Source organism: Hippocampus bargibanti, linkage group LG01 (genome assembly GCF_051943395.1).
Source record: "Hippocampus bargibanti isolate YZ-2025 linkage group LG01, ASM5194339v1, whole genome shotgun sequence".
NCBI classification, from domain to species: Eukaryota; Metazoa; Chordata; class Actinopteri; order Syngnathiformes; family Syngnathidae; genus Hippocampus; species Hippocampus bargibanti.
Window position 1 is genome coordinate 32,722,125 of NC_142734.1, and position 13,324 is coordinate 32,735,448.

At 39.5% G+C, this 13,324-nt stretch overlaps 1 protein-coding gene and 1 long non-coding RNA gene across 5 annotated transcripts in view; one reads left to right on the forward strand and one right to left on the reverse strand.

The window, feature by feature from the left end:
- Positions 1-13,324, forward strand: part of mtcl2 (microtubule crosslinking factor 2) — a 48,504-nt gene that overhangs the window by 7,443 nt on the left and 27,737 nt on the right. The window contains exon 4 of the mRNA XM_089011661.1: positions 3,986-4,135. Coding sequence (XP_088867787.1) covers positions 3,986-4,135 — 150 coding nt within the window. The remainder of the gene's footprint in view (positions 1-3,985; positions 4,136-13,324) is intronic.
- LOC148903953 (uncharacterized) lies at positions 6,099-10,922 on the reverse strand. 4 transcript variants are annotated; one of them, XR_016116859.1, is made up of 5 exons: positions 9,863-10,922; positions 9,606-9,670; positions 7,703-7,793; positions 7,359-7,436; positions 6,099-6,372 (listed from the first exon to the last, which is right to left on the reverse strand). It is a non-coding gene; the product is annotated as an uncharacterized LOC148903953 (long non-coding RNA). The 4 variants fall into 4 exon arrangements; XR_016116858.1 differs by having other exon boundaries at positions 7,530-7,793; XR_016116861.1 differs by lacking the exon at positions 6,099-6,372 and adding an exon at positions 7,227-7,270.

Sequence of the window (13,324 nt, forward strand, 5' to 3'; positions counted from 1 at the left end):
CTTGAGTGTGTGTAAACTTTCATGATAGACGTAAGATGAACTGTAGATGTGGCAGTCAGGCGACTCTTATTCTTGAAACGCATCACATGTCCGTTTGTTTTAGAATGTGTGTCAGTGTGAGGCGCCATGTGACACGACAAGTGTGTTCCCCGAACAAAACAGAATCTCCTTCAGGACGCCCGACATCATTTCCTGTCCCACTCACACACTGCTCTCATTCCCACGGACAACTGCACACATCTGGATGCACACTCTTAAAATAAAAATTCCCAACTTGGGGGTAAATCTGATCCAATTTCTGTGCTTAAAAATAACAGAACCACACTTACATGAATTTGAGCCAGAAAATTGGGTTATTCGGTTTTGCCTCAATTTTTCGGGTAAAATGAACAGAACAAATTGGGTTAAAAATAAATACACTTAAAAAATTGGGTCATTCCATTGTGACCAACATTTTAGGGTAAATGAGTACATATGCATATGCTTATTTTGCCTTTGAGAGAGCCAAAAGTCAGCTCAATGTCCTAAAACCATTCACGTCTCCACATTTCAAAGTACTGGTCCTTTGTCAGGGCACAAGAACTGCACATTTGTAAATAAGGAATTCATAAATTAACCTTTTCATACACCTGATAGCACAATGGCCATATACTGCAGCAACCACTGTCCTTGAAAGAGTTCAAGGCAGTTCAACTTACATTTTTACTTTTTGCGTGTTTGTAAAGTTAGCAGTGCAGGAAGTAAAGCTTCACCATGAGTGGCAGACCTCACCACAAAACATGAGGTTTTGATAATGAATTATCTCTCCTAGCAGCTCTCAAAATTGTAATTTATTACTTTTTCGGGCATGACAGATCCATTTGGGGTGGAGCAAAACATGCATAGGATTCTGAGTGTTCATCACATTTGGCCACCTTCTCCATCCTATTCAAAGAATAATGCATCAGAGGAACAGCTGTCGTGCCGGCATCTCAGTATCTCTTTCAACCATAATGGTTTTTTATATATAGACTTGCTGCAGATTAGTCATGATGTAACATCCTCTAAATGGGCGGCGAGAGGACTTTGTGTTTGCCGGATGTTAAAAGGTCAACTACCGTCACCACTGAGAGCATAAACACCAGGGCTGCCCATGCAACCTGCCTGTCAAACCCACAGCGGATCTTGAAATTTACTCTGCAAATGCAAGATTGTTTTTGGTTCGCGCTTGATTTGATGTGTTATGATAATGGCAGGAGCAGTTCTCTAAAAAATATATATTTTTCAGTTTCTCATTTGCAAAATGAATCTCAAACCTCCCATGGGTAATTGCCATAATTGAACATTATCCACTCCATAGTGCAGGTCGGCTTCCAAATGCACCCCTCGAAGCTCCACTGGAAGCAATTACTAATGGAAATAATGAGTTCCGATGTCAAAGTGTCGCCATCATAACCCCTAAATTAATTGCGCAGGAGTTAAAAAAATCAAAACCCTCTTTATCACTAACTATATTGACTGAAACAAGTAATTTTGTTGTTGCATTTGGGGTCGCTGTTATACGAATGAAATGATTTATATGAAACCCAAACTGGAGTGAAGACCTCTTTGAGCTGCAGTTTTATTGTATTTGGAGCTCAAAAATAACAGTGATGTAATATGTGGCTCATGCTGGAAACTGAGATCCACAAACAGAAAAGGGAAAATACGTACACCCTCAGCCCTTCAAACACAAAGCAAAAATATTGACTTCTGTCCTCCATGCTGTTATTATTTCACATGGACCATAAATGTTTCATCATCTTTTAAGGACGAGGCCTTCACAGAAAACTTCTTTAGTTTTGGTGACAGAATTTTGGTTGATGTTATTATTATTATATATATTTTTGTCAGCTTAATCCACCAACAACACTTTAAAGCTTCTAGCCATCTTATTTTACATATTTCTATCCATTGCCACCCCCCCCCCCAAAAAAAAAAAAGCCCAATTTCAGAATACCATGTGTATACACACACAAACCCACGCACACGTACATGCACGGGCAGACATTCATGCCACAGGGCAAACAGATTCTCGGTCAACAAATGGCAGTTGGAGCCGACGCTCCACTTTTTGCCTGTGAGTTGTGCAAGTGTCCAACAAACAAAAGTCTTGTTACTGCTCGTTCTGGTCCTTCAAGTTGTGTTGCAATTGGTGTGTGTGCGTGCATGCGCGTGTGTGATTGTGTGTGTTTTGTGGAAGACAGAACTCACTTTGCCTTCCATTGTCTGTCTATTTACCCCTCCCACTTAACTTCACACATACAAACACACGCACACACGCGCGCACACACACACACACACCAAATTAGTAAATTCAACATGTTCCTCTCTCGCCATCGGCCTTAATGAATGCAAATTAAATCCTATAGTGAATCTCCAGTGGATTAAAATCCCATCACATTCTCTTGAACGCAGAAGCACAAAACAGCATTCACAATGGCTTACAAAGAGAAAAAAAAGTACAATTAAAAAGAGAGGAAGAAAATTGAACATGACCAATGAACACGTCATTGTGATAAATGCAAAGTACATAATAAATTCACTTATGAGTTGTTAAGAACTTTGACAATTTATCATTGAGTCTTTTTGAGTACACTAAGAAAAACAATGCAGCATCACATACAGTGGCTTGCGAAAATATCCCCCAAACCCCCACCACCCTTCTTTGAATCTTTTGACCTTTGGCCAAATTTCGGGCCTCAACGTGATCCATCCATCCATCCATTTTCTGATTCAGTAATCCTCACAATGGTCGTGGGGGTGCCGGAGCCTCTCCCAGCTGTCTGAGACCAATGCAAGCCTAGCAAGCCCTAAATAAATATTAAAGGACAAGAAATAAAATTCTGAGAAAATATGAAAAATAAATAAAACATGCCTTGTACTTTAATACAGACACACACACACACACACACACACACGCACACACACACACACACACACACACACACACACACACACACACAGGCAGTGATGCTTCCATCAAAGAGGACATTTACCTTGGCGTGGCCTACCGTTAAACTTAAAAAGGTTCCCCCCATCACCAAGGACCTTAATGATTCATTTCACCTTAGTTTTATGGTTACCTGTCTGCTCTCACTTCGATCGGTTTATAGATGTACGTATGTCCTCACACACACATACATACTGATGCACACATACTCCTACACTTATCTAATTGTGCAGTAACCCGAAGAAGGACATTTTTCTGCAACACAAAACAAAGGCTGTAAACTGAGCCATGTACCAATAATGTAAACTAAACATTTTTTAATTTGCATTTTTGCTGTGCTTTGACATGTGAGAGTCCGGCAAAAAAATGTAATCATGGCAGAATTAGTGGCTGGAAGATGTGCACTTTGCTATGCCGTTTTGCCGCTAGGTGTGTGGTAGACCTCAGTGACCCCCGGTTTCACCTTAAAACCAAAAACAAGCTCACCGTCACTCTTTAACTCAATCAGGACTCATCATGTGGAAGCCTGCAAACACACGCAACAGGACAGTGAGTGATTGAGGAGTTCAGGGGTCCATTGTTTGGTGTGGGTGGGCAATTGTATTGAGTATTGTGGCGCTCAGCTTCTCACTCGAACTGTTTGTGAAGAAACGTTCATGCCGTGACATACACATGTACATTCAAGACACACTTCACCAATGTGGTTGCATGCTGATATCCTCAATGAGTTGGCGTAGCGTTAGCGTGAATATTTGAATCTGGAAATGCTATTAAAACTGCAGGGAAACTATTCACTGTGCATATTATTATTATTTTTAATTCCTATCATGAGTTGAGTCACAACACCACACCTCCACCCCCAAAACAAAACAAAATATGAATTTACTCAACTTAGAGTGTCCACCATCTGCAGAAACGAGTCCACATATATTACAGCTGCCATTAGATCTACAGTTTGCCCTAAATCACTTTGCTGAGTTAACCCCTTGCTGTGCATTTTACTCCTGCTCACAGGTGGCAAAAGATGTCTCCATCCGTCTCCACAGTCAGCTAGACAGCGGAGAGAAGAAGAGGGCCCGCCTGGAGGAGGAGAATGAGGAGCTCAGAGTCCGACTCCAGGATCTGGAAGTTGCTAAACAGGTCCTGCAGCAGGAGTTTGACAAGGTAGACCTCCGTGATGCACCATGGTGCGAGCTAACGTTTCCTAAGTCGGGTTGCCTTCAAAGAGAAATAATACGACTTCTGTTGGGACCAATGAAGCAAAATGGTGGATGAGATGAAAGCAGTTGTTGTGTGCGACATGACACTGGCGGGGAACATAACTCGGCTCGGGTGTAAACAAAAACCGTCATCCTTTCTTGTTGACCTGCATTCCTTTTATTTTGACCCCTCAGCAAGTCAGGATTTGAAAATGCAGTGTTTAAAAGGAACGACACAATTTGACCCCCCAACCCAATTAAACTAAATTGGGCAAACAAATGAAATAACAAAATGTCTTCCTGTGTTCGATGCTACAAAAAAGAGTGCCATATCAGCAGGAATCGTTCTTTGTCAGTTTTCTTCCATGTTTGATTGGGCTCTTGGAGTGCTGGTCCTGGCCCAAGTCCTGATCTGGGTCACTGGCAGGGGATCTGAACTGCGTTCCCTCAATAAAACCGGCTGTTCGTGCATGTGTTAGAGGGGAGTCTCAATGTTTTTCATCAATCTACTATCAATCGACTGTTTGCCTGATATAGCTGTGCAATTGAAGAGGCAATAGAAAGCTCTTCCTTCATTAATTAGATGGACCCGAGGCGGCGCATGTATTGGACTTGACAAGTCAGTCAAGTTTACTTCCAATCATTTGTAAATAGATTACTGTGAGCAAAATACTGCATGTTCACCCGTACGTTGACACTTGACTTGAATGTAGTTTTAATGCTGATTGACTGCCACAGAAGACTGATTCTATTTGACAGCCATCTGACTTACTGACCTGACTTTGTATTTGACTGTATTGTGATTAGCCATTCCAACCCCGCAAATTCTTCACATTGCATTGATGGGATTTACATAATTTTGTGTGTGGACTTACTCACGGTGGAATGTCTTGCTCATCTGTATCTCGCCCTGGCTGGTATGCATAGAATTCGAGGGTTCTGTCCAACCGTAGTCATGGGACCATTACCGTTGTTTTTGTCTGAATGCTTTTAAACTAAATTTTCTAAAACGATTCATATCTTGTGAATTTTGCCATTTTGAAAACAAAAGCCTTGCTTTGTACTAACTAACTAATTTTAGTTTTGTAACACACACATTGGGGTGGCCAGCAATATTTTTACAGAGCAGTATACACAACTTACTACTCAACACACTCCTCACAATATGATACACATTCATGGCTATTGGGTACACGATTCGGCCAACTGTCCGGCCACACTGTCACGGGAGAAAAAGAGTTGCAATAGAAATAATTCTTACCATTAGTGTGTAGTTGGCACATAACTTGCATCAATTGCTTGATCCATAAATGTCATTTTTACAAAGGTCTGGAGAGTAAAATGAGATTTTTTTGCTACACTGTCTGAAGTGGTTTGAAAAAAAAAAAAGCCAACAATGTGCCTCGGCAATAAGACGTAACTGTCAGGATAGACTAAAGAGGGAATTTATATCCAATCACACAGATGCACTTGCTATTTTAAGCTAAAAATCAACACTCTGGCCAAAAGACTGTTTACCAGTGGGGTCTGTTTTTAAAATGTATTTATTTACCTATTTATTTAGTTAGTTTTATTTATTTATGTATCTGTATTTTTGTATGTTTATTTATTCAGTTGTGTATTTGTTTATTTTTCTGTTTGTTTGCTTTTTGTTTTTAATTCATTCAATATTTATATATTTATTTTTTTTATTTTTTGTGATTGACTCAAGATCAGTTTGAAGCTCTTCTTTGCTTCTGGATTAGTGATGGATGGTTCCTGACATTATTTCACAATTACATTTGACTAAGATCGTACAAGCTATAACTCAGTCGTTGGGTGGTTCAAATGCATTTTTTTTCCCCGTGGTTTGATTCGATTTATGTTGTGATTTAGCTTTTGAAAGGAGAACGCAAGTCACGCTGATGTGAGCATGTCTTTATTTCCACGTACGCTTCTTTCACTTCCTCGCTTTTCTTTTCCCTGCTTCTTTCAGCAATTTTTTTAACCTCCATCTCTCAAATCTCAGCTTTCACCTGCCTTGAAAATGTTCGATCCTTTCCAGCTGTTTGACATTGGAAGGCTGCAAGGTCAGATTGGATTGAGAGAAGGTGAAGGCTGCTTTCAGGAGGAGGGGCGAGGTAGGTTTTTTTGAGGATAAAATGGCTCCGGGGGAGTGCGTCTTCTGAGAATGTTCCATCATTTGAAGGTGAAGCAGTGTGCCTAGAGTGAAAGATTGATTGAAGGTGGAGAGGAGAAAAGGTTTGTGGGATTTGCAGTGGGATTCGGCAATTAAACAATTGTTCATGTGTTTCTCTAATACAATGGGGGTGCAGTCAAATATATTCCACAGTAGCATAGTGAATCTTGGAAGTCAATTGCAATTTGTTACACGGCATTTACATTTTGAATGAATTTGCATGTAAGAGGAATTCATTTGTAATGAGCATTTAGTTCATAGAACATTTTATGGTGTTATTTGACTGTTATTTTTATAGGTGCATCAATTCTGTTTACTGCAAAAATAACAAGTATGGTATAATAATAATCATCATCATGAGCAACATAGCAAAGTTTTTGACAACTGATCAAGTAACCCCATCTTCCGTGGAGACATTTTTTTCTTCCCCTGCAATTTTATAGAAGCCGACCGAGCATTTTCCTGTCGCCGCGCCTCAGCCTTTAGGTAACCAAACACATTGCAGTAATAGAGGTGGAGAGCTATCAGAAAGACAGATCAAAGTCTTGTTAAGCATACAGAAACCCAGCTGCTCGATGGGCTGTTTGAAGTGGTAGAGTTCCTCTGAGAAAAGCAGTGGGGAAAGAATTCTCAAATTTAGACAAGGTTGTAAACAAATACATTAAAGAGACAAAAGAGTGCGGTACCAGGAGGGGGTCTTGGCAGGACGGCTGGGAGATTTTAAGTGGAAAAATATCCTTCATGATTTCAGAAAAAAGGCGCTGTGCCATTTAGTTCTTGTCCATAATGGATGCATACACTTTTTCCCTCCCTTCTTCACTGCATATTATCACCATAACTCAGTTGAAGGTCATAGAAGTACTGTCCTGTGTGTGTCCGCACATCCTTGCATATACTGTATCTTGTGTGTGTGCGTGTGTGCTTGGGTGTGAGAGAGAGAGAGAGAAAAAAAGCCATTGACTATCTAAAAAGGTCATTTGACTGTATCATGATATTGCTGCATTCTCACCATATTCCAATACTGTATCTGCAAGAGCACATTTGACTGATAGAGCTCACATTCTCCTCCTATCGCCACTTGTTTGTGCTACAAAAAAAAGACAAAATCAGGAACAGCTAAACTGTATTTGCAGTTACAGTAATTCTTTGAAACTATCTTGAATCAGGACTTGTGTCGCACCCTTTTTGTTTTACGTTGTCGTCATTGCCAGCCCACAGTTGTGATATTTCGCATTCGAACATTTGGGCTTCAGACTTCAACTGCGTGGTTTGCATGTTCTGCCTGTGCTTGTGTTTTTTTTTTTTCATCCCATATTATAAAACATGCATGTTCGATTCATGGAGAACATTGACTTTAAATGCCCTGCGATTTGTCGGTGACAGACTCGGGCGTAGCTGGCCTTTCACCCAACCAGCTGCAATTGCCTCCAGCTCAGCCACAACCCTAAAAAAAACCGGATAACATTGATGGATGTACAATATGTCTCACTGACATCATGCATTACAGCATGCGCAGTTGGAAAAAATGAGAGTACGTTGCACAAAAAAAAGTTTCTGGATTCCTCATTGGATTGTGCTCATGAGATCTTGCAAGACTTGTTAATATCATGGCTCAAACTGTAACCACACTGCTTTACCACACCTGGCATGTTAATGGGTGACTTTGGTATGCCTTTTGCCTATGTCAGTTTTTAACCATGATTACCATTGAAAACTTTAAAACAGCAGGAAAGGGTTGAACCGATGGAAACGTCTTATTAATGTGCCTTTATTTAAAGTAACTCTCCGCAATTAATTCCAACCCTAAGGAAACTGCTCTTGATATTTCTGAATTTCAGGAAGTGTTGCCTATTGTTTCAGAGGGATGTAGGGAGAAGGTAGCTACAGACTTTGCTTTGAAATTTTCCATGTGATTGTGTTGAGTGAATCGATGTTTGTGTGGTTAAACCCAATAATCCATGGAAATATTCAGATCTGTTTTTTTGGGTGTTTTTTTTTTTTTTTTTTTTTTTTTTGGCCCATCGTATATCATGCAAAACATGACACCAGTTGTATTTCCTCATGGTCTGCAATTGAGTCAGCGTGTTCTATCCAGAACCACGTGTGTTGTTAAATGGGTCAGAGCAACAAAGCTACTGAACTTAAACCGGCTTGGACTGAGTGATTGATAAGATTAATGAAGGTCCGAGCAGAATGGAATTATGTTGCTTCAAAGTAAACTACTTCCAACTGAGAGAAGTAGAGATCGTGGTCATCAAGTTTTTGACACTCATACCATGTTACGGTCAATTTGACCCGTTTCCGTTTTGGTGTTGACGAAATCACTGGATATCCTTTCTTTTTTTTTTTCTTCAAAACAGTTCTAAAATATCCCAATGGGATAGAAAATATGTTCTCCCTTTTCAAGTACAGTAAAGTCTCGTTATATCGATATCGGATATATCGATAGTCCCGGTTATATCGATACTATTTCTATGCACGCACGGAGAAAATTACATGCAAACAGGGTCGGATATATCGATAGTCCCGGTTATATCGATATTTTTTCGGACTCCCTTGAATATCGATATAACGAGACTTTACTGTATGTTTATAACATTTCAGAAACAGTTGTTGTTGATGTCACCTATTATTTGACTGGTTTGCGTGGATTTTTACATACGGGTAAAAATGACCTACAACATAATCAATGTGATTTTTCTTCTCAACATAATGTAAGGGTTAATCAAGGGTCTGACCGTTCATTAATCTTTGTTACGCGTGTTTGAATAGTTCAATATCTTGCACATTTATATTTTTATTTACCGTTATTCATTTTTACGAACAAACCATGACTTTATGTTGTGTTTAGCTGTTTGCATCCATGGCCATTGTTTGTGCACATTGTATTGTACAGCAAAACATTGCTTCTAAAAATAAATAAATCAATACATTAATTAATAAACACATATACAAATGAAAAAGAACGCATAACTACATAAATAAATGCAGAAACAAATGAATAAATAATAATAATAATAATAATAATAATACATTTAATTTACAAGCGCATTTCAAAGCACACAAGAACATATCAATCAATATGAAACTGGCGTGCTAACCACTTTTCTACTGGGCCGCACAATAAATAAATACATAAATGAATAAAAAAATACAAAAATAAATAAATAAGGGGATTTTCACACACCCACGCATATATGACATCTTAATTGATAATGCAACCTTTACGATGTGATTAGAGTGCACATTACCTCACCTGTGGTAGGACAGATGGACCTGCTAAAAAGGGTCCACACTGGCTTCCCGATGGACCCCTTATGTCTACTCAGCACATGCACACACACACACACACACACACACACACACACACACACACACACACACACACACACACACACACACACACACACACACATACAAACACGCACACACGCAAATACACAGTGTCTCAAGCTCCTCTTTTGTCTACAGCCTCCCTCCCACACTTGCTCTTGTCTTCTTTCCATAACTCACCCCTCCTCCTCTTTCATTTGCTTCCATGCCCCCGTTCACTGCTGCCTTTTTTTCCACAACCACCTTGTTCCTGGCGCCTGTATGACATCATCAATGTGCGTCTATTTGTTCTCGGCAAGCCGGAAGTGGAGACGTGGAAAATGAGGAGCTGGAAGCTCCAGCTCATGCTAGTCTTGCAGCTGCTCAGTGACGAAAGCCACACCGACGGTGTCACGTATTGGTTGCTATGGTTACCACCGCATTGTGATGTCCAACAGGAGCTGGCAGGCGAGCCGCCCTGGCCTGTAAGATGATTGTTTATGCTGTTTTGGTATGAAGATGAAGTTAATCAGATTTCAGTTGATGTCAAATATGCATCGAACATATTGTGAAGATAATTTGGGATTTGACTTGCTCTTTGACCCTTTCAATGCACTCTGTAACCGACAACATGATAAGCTATCTGCTAACTCAAGAAATTGTGGCCTTTCATTCATTTCCTAATTGTGGACTTATGTAACAAAAGGAGCAAAAGAATAGCTCTATTCTCTTCATGCTACCCGTCCTCTATTTCTCTGCGCTAACTCTCATCTCACGGGTGACCAGATTATATGAAAGATGCTGAGTGGAACAGAAAGGCCACTCTGATTGGATCAGGAGGAAGAGTGAATGCTCCGGTTCAGTGAAACATGTTTCTCTTGGGATTTGACAGTTCTCAGTGGAAAATGCAAAATGTTCCCGGACATTTCCTTGTGTTCCTTCCTTTTTGGATCCCACAGCACAAAATCTGAAAAGGGGCTAAGAGGACACAACGCATGTTTTAAAAGTCAAATCAAATATAGTATTGTAATGTATTCTCTTTATTTTGTTCCAAACCACATATAAACATTCCATCAAACATATTTCACCAATTTAGTGTTTTTTTTTTTTGTTCTTTGTTTTTTTTAAAGGTGATTGTCAATTGCAATTATTTTTCAAGGATGCTGTGTGAGGTGTGTTGCCAATGAGTTCATTTGAGCGGATGACTCCTCAATCCTGCAGTAAAAGAGATTTATATCCTTTCGCATGCTGGTAGAGGACATTGCAGGACTATGACCACAGGTCAATTCAATCAGGATAACGTCATTGATAGTGAAATGAACTGAGATTCCCACCCAAAAGCAACACGTTTTTTTTTCTTTTTAGTTAGAACTAAGCAACGAAAGTCCCGAATTGAAATGGTGTCTTCTAAAACTAAATGGGTCGACACAGAACAATGAATTGTAACTTGGTTTTTAAAGACACAAAAATCTTCGCTGTCCTGTGAAAATGACGTCCAGTGATACCTCTGTTTTTGACCATCACCTGTTCTGAAACACTGTTCGAAAAAGCGATTTGTTCGAGATCCTAAACAATATTATCAGCCCATAATTAGGGGCTAACACACTATGCAGAAATAACAAAAACACATTTCCATAAATCACAAAAACCACACCTGTTCTCAATGGACGTTAGACGAGGAAGTGTCATGTCCTCATGTCAGGAAGCCAAGGAGAGTTGAGAGTTTCCGGGTTTGCTTAGTTTGGTCAATTTTCGGCCGTAATCTGAGTCGTAAAAATGCCAAAAATGATTTGCTCGAGAATAGAGACATATGACTGTATGTCCATTTTTTGTTTTTTTTCACATTTAGGGCGTTTCTGAGTGCATTAAACTCGTTTTTCCTTTCCTCAATGACACTTTCTGTTATTCGCACAATAGATGGATAAAAAGACAGACTTGCTTTTTTTGATGATTTATTTATTTATTTATTTGGGGGGTTGCCTATTTTTTATTCCAGATATTTCATCCTAAAACCAAATGGTAGCTCCTCTGTCGCCTTTGGTAATATATCTTTGTCTTTGGTCATTTGTAGACAAAAATTATTTACGAACAGGTGAGATCCAATCTGGTTTCAGCACGCATTTTTCAAACCACATTTTTTTTTCTTTAGAAACATTTTCATCAGTGCATTCTGTTTTTGTTTAATGACCAAACAAATTCTTGTATGTCTTCTTGTCCCTTGGGAAAATGGACTTGCTACCATTAACAGCCACGTAGAATGTTTGGTAGTGTTGTTTTTATTTAATCAGGGATGTTATATGTCTCCCGCTTTTGCAGTCTTTTAAGCAGACAGCATGTCATTACTCTGGCCCATTTCAAGCACATTACGTTGATTAACGCAAAACGGTTTGCGTGTGGTGGCGGGCCAGCCTCTGTGTTATTTTGACTCAGCAATTGGGCGGCAGCCAGACTGTAACTCGGTCGGATCAGGTCAGTTTGATTTGCGTGTGCAACATTCATTTCCATTCCCAATTTTGGGAGTGCAAAGTACTTGCCAAAATATTAGTATTCATTTTCATCTCGTTCTAAATCAACTTCCAAACATCCCATCTGACTCAAAACATGCGATCAAATAAAGGGGGGGAAAAATGATGCCACACTCTGAAAGGTAATAAAAAAGGTGAATCTTACTTACTGTGCTGTTTCCTTGACAACCTGGGGCAACAGTAGCCAATCCCACAAGCAGTAAAAACAGCCGATGGGAAAATATTACATCATATAGAGTCACGCTAATAAAATTACTAATAAATGTGTCCACATTGAGTTGTATTATTAGGCCGACATTAAATGTCAATACTGCAGTTATCCTCTCCTCCATTTTATTTGACACTGTAAAACTAAACAATCCTACCGACAGCAACAATAATAACCAAGTGCAAAATAAATATGGAAATGAAATCCAGGATGTGAGACTAATAAAGTCTAATCCAATCCAATCGATTCCAAATCCACAGCTATACCATTTCAAAGCTAAAATCAGCTAGCTTAATGCTAATGTGGGCTGGAAACAATTAGCATCAATATTATGGTCCAACGTCATTCTAAACCTTCAAACAACAGATACCTGGACATAATTAGAGCAGTTACCAGCCAAAGAGCTGCAATGACTGAAAAATATATGCCGATTAGCGAGCGTGCGCTATCCTGCAAATGTAATAGCCCAGTCATTATCCATGCTGTCCATGTTAAGGCTTTGTTACAGCTTCACATGTTGTTAAAGCGCTATATAAATCAATATGTATTGTCCATCATGATAAAAACATCAGGCATACATAAGTGTTTAATTGGAATAAATTCCGGTCATCACCCGCTAATACAGTCAAGAACATAACTGGATGATAGAGTTCAGGTTGTGTAAAAACGCACATCTCTTAAATGCCATGGCAGGGAGTTATTATTCATCAATATGTGCAGGAATAAACCTGCCAGAGCTCCTCTTGCTTTGTCTAGTGCACAAAATTATGTTTTGATTTACATTTTACACCCAGTAAAAAAAACCCGGCAGGCTCGCTATTAAGTCATCTTAATTAGCATGTGAAGGAAGCAACATCGTTTCCCATAAAGCTGCTGAAGGACCCTTTGAACGAGGCAGAGATGCAATCCTACATGGCCCTGCATATGCAG